At 44.9% G+C, this 12,729-nt stretch overlaps 1 protein-coding gene across 1 annotated transcript in view; it reads left to right on the forward strand.

The window, feature by feature from the left end:
• Positions 1–7,290: 7,290 nt before the first annotated feature.
• Positions 7,291–12,729, forward strand: part of LOC311041188 (insulin receptor substrate 2-like) — an 11,655-nt gene continuing 6,216 nt past the window's right edge. The window contains exons 1-2 of the mRNA XM_084051719.1: positions 7,291–10,272; positions 10,457–10,950. Coding sequence (XP_083907845.1) covers positions 7,541–10,272; positions 10,457–10,950 — 3,226 coding nt within the window. The 5' untranslated portion in view covers positions 7,291–7,540. The remainder of the gene's footprint in view (positions 10,273–10,456; positions 10,951–12,729) is intronic.

Below are 12,729 nucleotides of genomic sequence, written 5' to 3' on the forward strand. Positions count from 1 at the left end.
TCCCCCTCATTCCTGGACCCATATCAATCTTGCAGAATACATTATTTTGAAGTCAAAAGTTTCACTATTAAAAATGATATTTCTTCCCTCAGGATAAGAAATGTGAGTTGTATTGTACAGCTGTATTGTGTATCCATATAATGTTACCTCAGACTTTGTAACAGGGTTCTCAAAGTCTCTTCTGCATCGAATATGATATACTGCCTCTTCTGCCACCAGGCGACCAGCGACTTCAAGTCCCCAGTCATCACCTCGTCGCTTTGCTCTCTGCATCAAACTCCTTTTCAGTCGGTCCTGGTAGACATTATCAGGTGCACGATACAACTGCCAAGCTCTGTCTGGATAAAAGGTAGCCACATACAGTATGTGCATGATTGAATGATTTGACTTTGAGTGGAAGCCTACAATGAGGAGCAAGAAAAACAATTATCAAAATTCATTTGAATCTTACATACAAAAGACTTACCAGGGTTTCTTTTCAATGTGCCAACATTGATACCTTCATTGCAAAGGATGCAAGTATTATGGTAGATCAAGTGTGCCAGCTAGCACTTGAACTACTTGACCCAGACAATGCCCTGCGTCTTTTCTTCCTGTCTGGCCGTTAGACTTGCTCATCTTGCTCTAAAGAATAGATTATGTTTAAAGTTTATATTAAATTATGATGTCACTCACAACATAGAATAGGATTGAAATCTGCAAGTGTCAACTTTCATCACAATGAAAAAAAACTTACGATATTCAGTGGATATACTGTACTTCTTGCACGACTGTATAGCTCGGTTTTGCATTCCAAATGGTATCGTAGTTTGGGGTCATCTCAGTTTTTCCAGAAGTCTTCTGATTAATGCTGCATCATCCACACTCTCAGAATAAGACAAAAAATGTGCATAGCCTTTTTGGGTGACTTTTGAATCTCAGTCTCAGGACCACCACAGATGAAGCACCTTAAGCCACAAGCTACAGAATCCTCTTCCATGTTGTCTACTAAAAGACAAGTGTCATGATTGTTTAACTAATGGTTGTTCAATGTAAGCAATAGGCTAGAGAAAATTGACATCTAAATTCACAATAATCAAAAGTTTTGCCAGCAGAGGAAAATAAATGCCAAAAAGTAGATAAACTACCGTACCTTAAAATCGTCCAGACATATTTGCCAGGATGCAACACTCCCGCTCCTTCCCCACATTCAGACAGTGTATCCCACTGAGCATGTGCACAGTAGGTGTACACTCTTATCAAGTGTTTAGCAATATTTTCTTATTTTATTTTTCAGAATAGAATCAATTCAACAACACCCCAATCCCCTACCATTGATTATACACTGATTATACACTAACAATAACCAATATACCAATATTAGATGTCCAGGGAGACATTTTTACTAAAAAATAATGGTTGGAATGGATTCAGCACCCCTGAAAACCCCTAGTTAGACACCTCACAAGTTCATTTTAGACTTTTATTTTTTTTAATATCTTTCACCCAAGCCCTCTGGGCTCCTTAACTTTGATTGGCTCTCCAGGATTTTCCACGAGGATTTGGGTTTGCACTAATTGAGAGGTGATTCTAGACACCTATAAGAACACATTGGTGAAGAAAGCTATTGGTAGTAAATTTTTTCACAGATGGTCCACACATATTGCTAAAATTCCCTAACTATACTGTATGCATGTGGATATAACATCATTTATAAACGCATGCTCTGTAATGCCTGATTTAAACTTGGTTCGATACCGGTGTCGTGCACTGTAAATAGCAGTTCTACAAGCTCACAAGACATTGTGCAGTGGACTTAATGTACTAGATATATGGATTACTGGTATATTTTATCACTAGCAGAATCATAAATCGTAAATAAAACAAATGAAAATGAAAAAGCTGTTAAAAAACTTTAGATCTACTGTAGGTATCAAATATGTTAGATTAAGTACTGTCCCAGTGCTGCAATCTGGTGTCTGTGTATATTGTGTGCACCACTACTGCGCATTTCACTTGACTTGACAAACAACATATGTCTATTGTAATCTCGCAGTAGCTTATCGATGTTTGATTAATCCAAGGATCCCCAAGTTGAGCAGGCCCTCAGCAATCTGTGTGTGTGTGTGTGTGTGTGTGTGTGTGTGTGTGTGTGTGTGTGTGTGTGTGTGTGTGTTCATTCATGGAGGGGTTAACCTTTCAACCTTTGATCCAGATCTGGCTTACTTAGACCATGAGGCGTAGGGTTGTAATTGTACTTGCTTCATTTAAGCAGGTTAGTACCAATCACAGAGGTGTGAAGTCAAAGTTGAATCTGCATGTGTATCGTACTTGCTTCATTTAAGCAGGTTAGGACCAATCACAGAGGTGTGAAGTCAAAGGTGAATCCGCATGTGTATCGTACTTGCTTCATTTAAGCAGGTTAGGGCCAATCACAGAGGTGTTAAGTCAAAGTTGAATCTGCATGTGTATCGTACTTGCTTAATTTAAGCAGGTTAGGACCAATGACAGAGGTGCGAAGTCAAAGTTGAATCTGCATGTGTATCGTTTCAGGTCAGCTGGTAGGGAAAGTTCAGTGACTTGCTCAAGGACATGTCGGCTGTATAACAAAAATAAAAACCCTCCAGTTTACAGCATGGTATCTCTGTCCTCTAGTCTCACCCAGCTGCACATTGTTTGTCTGAACAGGCTTTCAGTGTGTAATTACACTTAAAGTGGAAACTCCTGGTTGCTGCTGGCTCGACCATGTGACCTTGTATGCCGCTGATCTGTTTTTGTTTAGAACAGCAGAAAGCAGCTTTGTGGTACATGAATCTGGCAACCCGGTACTCCCTAAGCTTTCAAGTCTTCACTCATCACTCTCTGATCCCTAGAAATGTACAAACAAACCTCGGAAGGAAGAGATGTCACTCAAGGTCAACACCAGTAAGAATACCAGTGCTATAAGCGACTTTCTAGATCATTTGCGCGGGTGGCTCGACCATGTGACCTTGTATGCTGCTGATCTGTTTTTGTTTACAACAGCAGAAAGCAGCTTTGTGGTACAAGTATCTGGCAACCCGGTACTTCCTAAGCTTTCAAGACTTCACTCATCAACCTCTCTGATCCCTAGAAATGTACAAACAAACTTCGGAAGGAAGAGATCAACTCACTCAAGGTCACCAGTAAGAATACCAGTGCTATAAGTGACTTTCTAGATAATTTGCCCCAATTCACTGGTCAAGCCATCACACTGAGACATTCATTCACTGTAGACTATAAAAGCAAATAGTGTGCATTTATATACTGTATGACGGGGTGGATTACATTGTTGTACGGTATGCACAGGTGTGCATACCGTACAACCTTCTGGTTGGGTGCTCTGCCGAGAAATGCAAACTGACTTGGAATACTTGGGAAGCACAGGAGTGGCAGCACTCCATTCTCATCATCATCATCATCAACATTTCACAGACTACACTTATGAGCCAGTGACAAATAATACATCCTGAATCATTAAACTCCTAAGTAAGTAATGCTTGATTTATACCTGTACTGTCGTACGACGGTACTGTCGTACGACGGTACTGTCGTACGACGATGCTGGAAATGGCAGATGTACAAGCTCACAACGTGCCACACATGCAACGTGTTTGCTTGTAGATCTGCTATTTTCGCCCGTGACACGTGGTATCACAACAGAGTATAAATCATGCTTAAGACTTGACCTCACCGTTTTTATTTCTAGCCACACCAGACAACCATGTTTCGGTAAAAGCTTTAATCAGACCACTATAATATGCGGCCAAGATTCAAAAATGCACTGAGCTTTGTCTCTCTTCAAAGCAAGTGGTTCAGACAAATCTTTTGAAGAAAAGAAAGAAAGAAAGAAAGAAAGAAAGAAAGAAAGAAAGAAAAACTAAAACCCACTATTTGCATTGTAACTCTGTTTTTTGAGACACTGGTATTTTCGAACCCTTACTTGACAACCACTTTCCATGTGGAGGTCAAAAACCCAGGGTCAGCCATAGAATGGAGCTTCAGGACACTTCAGCAGATAGACTTCTTGTACCACCAGGTCCTGAGTTACACCTCAGAGCTGCAAGTATTGTTTACAGCTAATGTGCAATATATTGTGTTAGAAATGGAGGTGGGTAGTGAGTTTCATTTACTCAGTTACAGTACATTTACTTAAGTAATGTTTTGAATAATATAATATGCACTTCAGTTTTAATGAAACATTCACTTCACTTTTACTCAAGTATATTTGTGAAGATTTTTTTTTACATTTACTCCATTTACATTACTGTGTGAAGCTTCCAGGGTATTATCATATGATCAACCTGACTGTGCTATTTGCCTTAGATAACAGGGTTGTGTACTGCAAGTCAAAGGTCTTCCACACTGAAAACACGATGGTGTTATTCACCTGTGCTGTTATTGTTGTTGTTTACTGGTCTGACTCAAACTACCTCTTGCGGCTGCCTCAACATCAGACAGTTCAGCAGCATCATCTTGTTGTTTACATGTTGTCTAGCCCCTTCCCGAAAATTAAAACTAAAATCTGCATATTGGCTATGCAAATAATGATAGAAGTGTACATTACATTTAATAAAGCCATTATCTACTAACTCACAGTGAATCAAAGCAACAATAACACTCATTTAGCATGTTTATCAGAATCCCCATCGTGTCATAATCTATTTCTTTCAGCGGTGTTTGTCTCATGGCTGTTTAATACTAGGCCTTTGTGTAAATCCAGGCAGAGGCGTTTGTTTTTATCAATGGTGTCAGATTAGAGGTGGCTGTTAATGCTGAGAACACATGCTACGGGCTACGATTAACCCCAATAATTCAACACTTGTCCCAAAAAGACAAAGAGGCAACAGCCAAATGTCACTGGGATCACAAACACACTGTCACCAACAACACCAGAGAACAATGTACTTGTTAGATATCAGAAGGGATTATTCTTAATCCGCAGTGACTGTGTGTGCACGTGATAAAAAAAAACAATGAACAATATATAGTCATTAAGAGGGGATATGGGGAGACACACACACACACACACACACACACACACACACACACACACACACACACACACACACACACACACACACACACACACACACACACACACACACACACACACACACACACACACACACACACAATGATATAATACAGGCTGTTTGCACTATTGTCACCTTGATGGACAATGTATGTAATCTTCTTTTTGAGAGATTATGAAAACCAATCCAAGTGTTGTCGGGGGGGCTGGGAGGCTCATGGGGGGGGGGGGGGGTCTGATGTCAGGGTGACAGTTACTTATCATAAGCGAGATCAGGGGGAGCTTTACCACCATCATGGGACATGATTACCAAGATGATCTGTTGAACATATGTCCCTCCTATTTACCTAACATTATCATCCAACAAGCCCCTTCTCAGCCTATAGCCTAATGATAAAGTTTCTCCAAATATTTGTACTTTCCATTTCTGCTTTCATTGCCTATAGATAATACAGTTGCTGCAAATATTTGTTCAATTTGTTTATTCACTGGCCATGTTTGTGTCTGTGAAGAATAGATAACGAAGACACACATTTTACTTAACTGAATATTTCCTATTTTCAGTACTTTTACTTCTAATCCACTATCTCAGTGGCAAATATTGTAATTTTACTCCACTACAATTATTTGAAAACATTAGTTACTAGTTACTTTGTAGATTTTGATTATCATTACAAAACATACATTAACCACTTCAGCCCTATATACATTTCGGCCACTTGAAAATAGCCGATCTACAATCACAAAGCGATGTTATGCATTGTGAGCTTGTAGATCTGCTGTTTTCAAAAGATTTGTATGTTTTTTATACATTTGAAATCTTGTGAAAATGGGTACTTTCTACTTTTGGTATTTAAGTACCATTTTGATATCAATACTTTTGTACTTTCACTCAAGTACATTTTTAATACCAGACTTTTATTTGTAACAGAGTGCTTCTATACATTGCAATATTGATACTTTTACTTAAGTAAAACATGTGTGAGTAGGCTAGGCCTACTTTTTCCACCTCTGAATGCAGGCAGCACGGCCAGACGATGGCAGTATTTCTATTGTTTGGGGAACAGCGTCTGACGCACGCATCTCCCCCTCATCTTTATTAGATGGTTGTTTTCATTCAAGATTATGTAAAAGAATACGCACAAGTCAACCTAGCAAAAGAATGTGGGTGTATATTAATATACTATAGGCCTGTCCTCCCCAAACACACTTTTAGGACTTTGGACAGTCAGTGTAAGATGTGCATTTTCAATAGATAAGTAAAACCAAACATAATGGCAGCTAAATGTTGACATGTTAGTTTTATCTAGCTATATGCCTAGATACGACACAAAATGATCAATATTCATATAAGTAGCGTAGTACAGTTGGACAGGAATACAAGCGAGCATTAAAAATAACGCAGATTGTGTAAGTGGTAGATGTTTACAATGTCCCTACCTGGTTGCTGAAAACTGCTGTAACAAACAAAATAAAATGCATTGTAATCATAACTGGCTCTGTTTTGGAAAGAGACTGAGGCTATTAAACAATTAGCATTTTATTGTTTGCTGTTGTTATTGTTGTTTTCATGGAAATTGATTATGTTCCTGGGTGAATGCAGTGCACAAAACGCCTATAATTATCTTCCACAGGTCATTTTCGGTGATCTATTCAAAGAACGCTTGGGGTTATTTTGTTCCCCATTGAAGACACACACTCCTCATTATAGAAGTGGTTTCACAATGTGCCATTTCAGAATGAAGGAGGGGGGCAGTGTTGCCATGTCTGCTTGTTATAAGCAACGCTGGGCTTGTTTTTTTCTGTGAAGTTGCTTGTAAATATAAAAAAATGTACAATTGTTTTCCAAGATTCTTTTGAAAATAGACAATTTACAAGCTCACAGCACGTCGCACCATTGTGAGCTTGTAGATCAGCTATTTAAATAGCCAATGTAAATAGGTTTAAAGTGCTCATGTTGTTGCTTCTTTTGGGCTTGTTTTCATGGACCTAGTTGCTTATTTCTGTCGCAAAATCTGGCAACAATGGAGGGGGGGCGGGGGGCGGTTCCGCAGATCCCTACCTACCCGTTTATCACTGCTCTCTCGGCCAATGAGCGGCGCGGAACGCACGTGATTGACAGGCACGGCCCAGTTCCAGGCAGCACCGCCTTTTATGACCGTGTGTTTTCTTCTCTTTTTTTTTAGAGCCTCAGCGTATCAACGTCACATGTTGTTTTTCTCCTCCAGCCCCCAGTCAGTCAGTCAGTCGCACTTCAACCACTGCGGACAGCGGACATGTTATTACGATCGGTGCCTGCAATGGATGCCAATAAAAACGGGTCTGTTTTAATTTAATTTAAAGTTTTTTCTATTTTTTTTAATGCAATGCAATGGATTCCAATAAAACGGGTCTGTTTTAATTTAATTTAAAAGTTTTTTTTTCTTTTTTGTTTGTTTTTAATATTGCGCGTTACAACAAGCAGACATCGAAATAGAACTATTTGAGAAGTTTACAAATCGTGAGAATATGGCGAGTCCTCCGGCGACGGGAGATCGAGGAGGAGGAGGACACCTGTTAGTATCTAGTAATAACAACAACAACAACGTGAAGAAGTGCGGATACCTCAGGAAGCAGAAGCACGGACACCGGCGGTTCTTCGTGCTCCGGGAGCACAGCGCTGGCTGCTCCCCCGCGCGGCTTGAGTACTACGAGAGCGAGAAGAAATGGAGGAACAAGTGCGCCGCCAAGCGGGTCATCGCTCTGGACTCGTGCCTGTGCGTCAACAAGCGCGCCGACGCCAAGCACAAGCACCTCATCGCCCTCTACACCAAGGACGAGTACTTCGCCGTGGCTGCCGAGAGCGAGCAGGAGCAGGAGAGCTGGTTCGAGGTGCTGACCGACCTGATCGCGGAGGGGAAAGTGTACGAGACCCCGCCGGCGTCTACCTCCTCCCTGGTGGGCTTCGAGGATCAGTCGAGTTGTAATTACGGCGTTATTACGCCCGTGGCGGCGGCTTATAAGGAGGTATGGCAGGTCAACTTGAAATCGAAAGGACTGGGTCAGATCAAGAATCTGACCGGCGTGTACAGGCTGTGTTTGTCCAGCCGGACGATAAGCTTCGTGAAGCTCAACTCCGAGGTGGCCGCTGTCAGTTTACAGCTCATGAACATTCGGAGATGCGGTCACTCCGACAGCTTCTTCTTCATAGAAGTGGGCCGTTCGGCGGTGACGGGCCCCGGTGAGTTTTGGATGCAAGCGGAGGACTCTGTGGTGGCGCAGAACATCCATGAGACCATCCTGGAGGCCATGAAAGCCATGAAAGAGCTCTCGGAATTCCGGCCGCGGAGCAAAAGCCAGTCTGCCAGTACCAACCCCATTTCAGTGCCCACGCGACGTAATCTGAACAACCTCCCCCCAAGTCAAACGGGGCTGGTCAGAAGATCTAGGACGGACAGTATGGCGGCCACATCCCCAGGGCGGAAGTTCACATCCTGTCGGATTAGAACAGCCAGTGAAGGAGATGGGTGCACCACAGCACGTCCAGTATCCATGTCTATATCTGTGAGTGGCAGCCCTACCAGCTTAAGCTCTGGAAACCACCTCATCAGGTCCCAGACACTTAGCAGCGGGCGTACCTGCCGAATGCTGGAGACCTCCTCCAACCTGCAACACAGCAGGTCCATGACCATGTCCAACTCCCCTCCAACTGCCTTCAGCCCAATCAGTTCGTCTCCCAGAGGGGGCGCCAACATCTACACCCCAGACAAGGCCCGACGCCCCTTCAGCTGCAGCGCCTCCATCTCCGGTTCCCTCAGCGACACAGGTTTCATGCTGTGTGATGAGTACGGTTCTAGCCCCGGCGATGCCAGATTCCTCCCTCTGACCCGGAGTGACACCCCTGACTCCCTCTCCAGCACGCCTCCCTCTCGTGACGCCAACGACCCGTGTGGCTACATGATGATGGACGGGGCCAGCGGCCAGAGGCATGGGGGCGGTATGGACGGCCTGGCGTTGGACAAAGCCTACAGGAAGCGCACCTACTCTCTCACCACGCCGCGTCAACAGCGGGTGGCTGCGCCGCTCTCCTCGGCCTCCCTGGATGAGTACACGCTAATGAGGGCGGCGAACAGCCAGCGCTTCCATTCCGTCTCCCCTAAAGTGTCCTACCCAGAGGACTATGGGGACATCGAGATCGGCTCTTCCAGGAGCTCCATCAGTAACCTGGGAGATAGCGGCTACATGCCAATGACGCCAGGTGTAGTGCCGCAGTCCACCAAGGTCGACAACTACGTTCCTATGAGCCCCATGTGTGTCTCAGCCCCCAAGCAGATTGTGAACCCCAGGGGGCACACCCAGTCAACGGTGGGAGGCGGGGGCTGCAAAACCAGCTCGCCTTGCAGCGGCTCTCTGGAGGACAACGGCTACATGAGGATGTGGTGTAGCTCCAAGTCATCCATGGAGAGCCCAGACAGCCGTCTGGGTAACGGAGAGTACATCAACATGTCGCCGGGCAACCCAGGCCCTCTCCAGACCCCACCGGACTACTATCATGGTCCACTGGCCAGTGAGCCATCATCATTCAGGCCAGCACACACTGGCGGTTCCCTGCCACGGTCAGCCAAGCTGCAGGCCCCCAAGAATGAAAACAGCGACAACCAGTATGTTCTTATGAGCCCTCAGAGCCAGAGGCCCAAAGGGGGAGAGTCTGACTACTACGCGGTGATGCAGCCCAATGGTGCAGCCCAAAGCTCAGGTCTCAATCCTTCGGTGCCCTCCCCAGTTAGACATAGCCAGAGCCTCGCGTACAAAGGGAGGCTGAGCAGACCCAACAGGTTGTCCTTGGACACCCTCCGAATGCTTCCCAGCATGACTGAACATCCCATCCCCAGTGAGCCCAGGAGCCCTGGTGAATATATCAACATAGACTTCAGCAGCAGCAAATGTTCACCACCCTCCACCATTTCCAGCGAGAGCCAGTCTTCATCGATGGGCTCCAGCGGCGGAGGCAGGAGGAGGTCCCTCCTGTCAGACTACATGAACCTGGAGCTGGGCTCACGCTCGCCTAAGGAGGCTGACACACCCATTGAATGCTCAGACACGTTGCCGGAACTTTCCATGTGCCCATGCTCAGAGGAGTACCATCTGGACAACAACAGTGGCTCCCAGGGCTGTCCTGATGAGGTGAAAAGTGACTACACTGAGATGACCTTTGGAATGGCCACTTCGCCTCCACACCTCGTTCCTCAGATCACAGCATGGTAGGTATTTTGCAGTATGAGGATTACGAAAGTAGCTTTTCATACAGTTAGCTAGTAGCATGCCTGAAAATGAACATAGCAAACATAAAATTAAAATCACAGTCAGTGTTTCAATCATTATTGTTATTTTGTGATTTTGATGTAGTATGATGTCTTGAAAATGTGTGACTTTCTCCTCCAACAGCCAGGCCATGAGGGAGAGGAGGCTGTCTTTGGAGGACCAGGGCGTAAGCGGAGGTATCGGGGTGTTCCTGCTTGGGGCCTCATCCTCCTCAGTTGACCCCGACTGCTCAGCCAAGGTGATCAGGGCCAACCCACAGGGCCGACGGCGCCACAGCTCTGAGACCTTCTCATCCACGGCCACCGTCACACCCGTCTTCCCCTCCTTTGCCCGTGGCGACACAGCCAAGAGGCACAGCTCGGTGGAGAACATCTCGTCCAGGAGCAGCGAAGGCTCGGACGAGGAGTGCGGGAGCCCCATGAGTCGGCAGACGTCGGCCGGCTATCAGAACGGGCTGAACTACATAGCTCTGAACCTGCTGGACGACAGGGACATGGACAAGTGTGAAGACCTGGTTGGCTTCAAACCCACCAGCAGCTGTAAACGAGGAATCCATGGATTACACACCGCACCCTACGTCTGTTTGGGATTCAAGGAGGCTGCAACTACTGCCAAAGGTGAGTGACTCTCATGTTGGTTGGTGCGTGTGACTGGCTTGGATGGATACACACCAACGCCAGTGAGAACTGGCTGACGTGGCTGTCAATGAATGTGCATCAATGACATTTTGCATGCCCATTTGTGTGCAACATGGTATGAAAATATATTTTCCTCTCAATTTGGAAAACTTAATATAGTATAATGTGATGATAACTGTGATGAATAGACTAGTATATGTCTTCTGGCAGCATATCTAAAGTGCTGCTATGTGTGACCTAATTCGCTGCGATAATGTGGCGTGCAAAACGTTCTGAGGGAAACAGAAAAGGCTGGTTCTACTGTATGAACAGGATAAAGAAGTGTGGCTGTAGCGTGCACAGTCTAAATGGAGTCCCTGTGCTTGAGGAGAGGGGGTGTGAATAAATGAATAAATAAATTGTTTGCTGCCCCTTGATTTGAACGCAAGCACTGAGTCTGAATCAAGCAACACTTTTTGAATTTTGAAGTTGTTTATTTCGAAGAGAGCGGGACGGTGGCTGTGCTCCAGTGAAACGTGACCAGGCTGACGCACGTTGGACCTGAGAGAAGCACTGAAGTAAACAAGCCTTGTGCGTAGGCACTAGGCACCATGACGATGCAGGATAATGTTGCGTAGTTGTTTTTTTTGCTGTCTCTTTCTATGGGCACACCTATCTACGCAGGGTTTATTGTTATTATTATTGTTATTATTATTTATTTAAATATAGAATTACAGTATGAGTAATGTTAAAGTAAGCAGTAAGCGGTTATAACGCTTATTATAAAAGGTTCTTGGACATGAATGAGGGATTTCTTTTTTCATCATTAAATTACATGAGAGAATTGCTTTTATTAAGTGAGCGGGAGTCTTGCTTTACGAAATGCTTTAAATGAAAGCCTTGCCTATTACCATGCATTCCGTTAGGATTAGGGGCATTTATGTTTTAGAATTAGTCTAGCTTTAGGTATGTATTTTTCAGAAGCCATAGCAAATGGTAATGAAATGATGGTTGTCAGAAAGTCATGTGGGTTCCTGCCTGTCAACAGTAATGTCACAGTGCGCCCCAGGCATTTCCGGCCGTTGCTGCATGGTTGGGTACTAGGCATTAGGATGCATTGCGCGTCACCGTGACCCTGCCCCCTCGAACCCCTTGCTCTCCCACTCGTCTGATCAATATTTTGTTCCAGAATACCCCTCACCAACAAAACTGTGACAGGCCCACTGGGGTGTTGTTGGGGTGGGGGTGTGGGGTTAGTTCGGTTGACACCGTGAACACGGGGCAACTGAGAGGCGAGTGTTGACACTTCAGTGAGGCGTGACCCTCCCGTGTCCCCACGCTGTTATCGGTCACAAATGAACCCACGTGTGTTTGTGAGCTGAGTGGGGGCCGCAGTGACATGTGAGGCCCTGACGCATGTGCGTTTGTCCTTGCGAGTAGCGGATGGCAACCCCAATGCGTTGGGGTGGGGAGGGGGTTGTCTGTTGTTTAGCTGCCAGCAGGTAACTCAATGTCACAGTCCACATTCCTGACAGTGCGTTGTTTGAAAAAAAAAAAGGTGCCTGTAACGCTGTTTTTGTCTCGGCTTTAGGACAAAATGAATAGTGTGTGTCGGCGTAGGTGTGTGTGGGAGTGGGGTTGCGTGACATCTGGGGGAGCACTCTGTGTATGAAAGAGATGTAGTCTACTGCCTTCAAAATGTTATGATTGATGAACAGACAGTGGAACGATTATTTGTAATGTTATAAATCATCTATGCAAATTACAAACAAGCACTTG

Source organism: Gymnoscopelus microlampas, assembly GCF_963454915.1.
Source record: "Gymnoscopelus microlampas genome assembly, chromosome: 24".
NCBI lineage: Eukaryota > Metazoa > Chordata > Actinopteri > Myctophiformes > Myctophidae > Gymnoscopelus > Gymnoscopelus microlampas.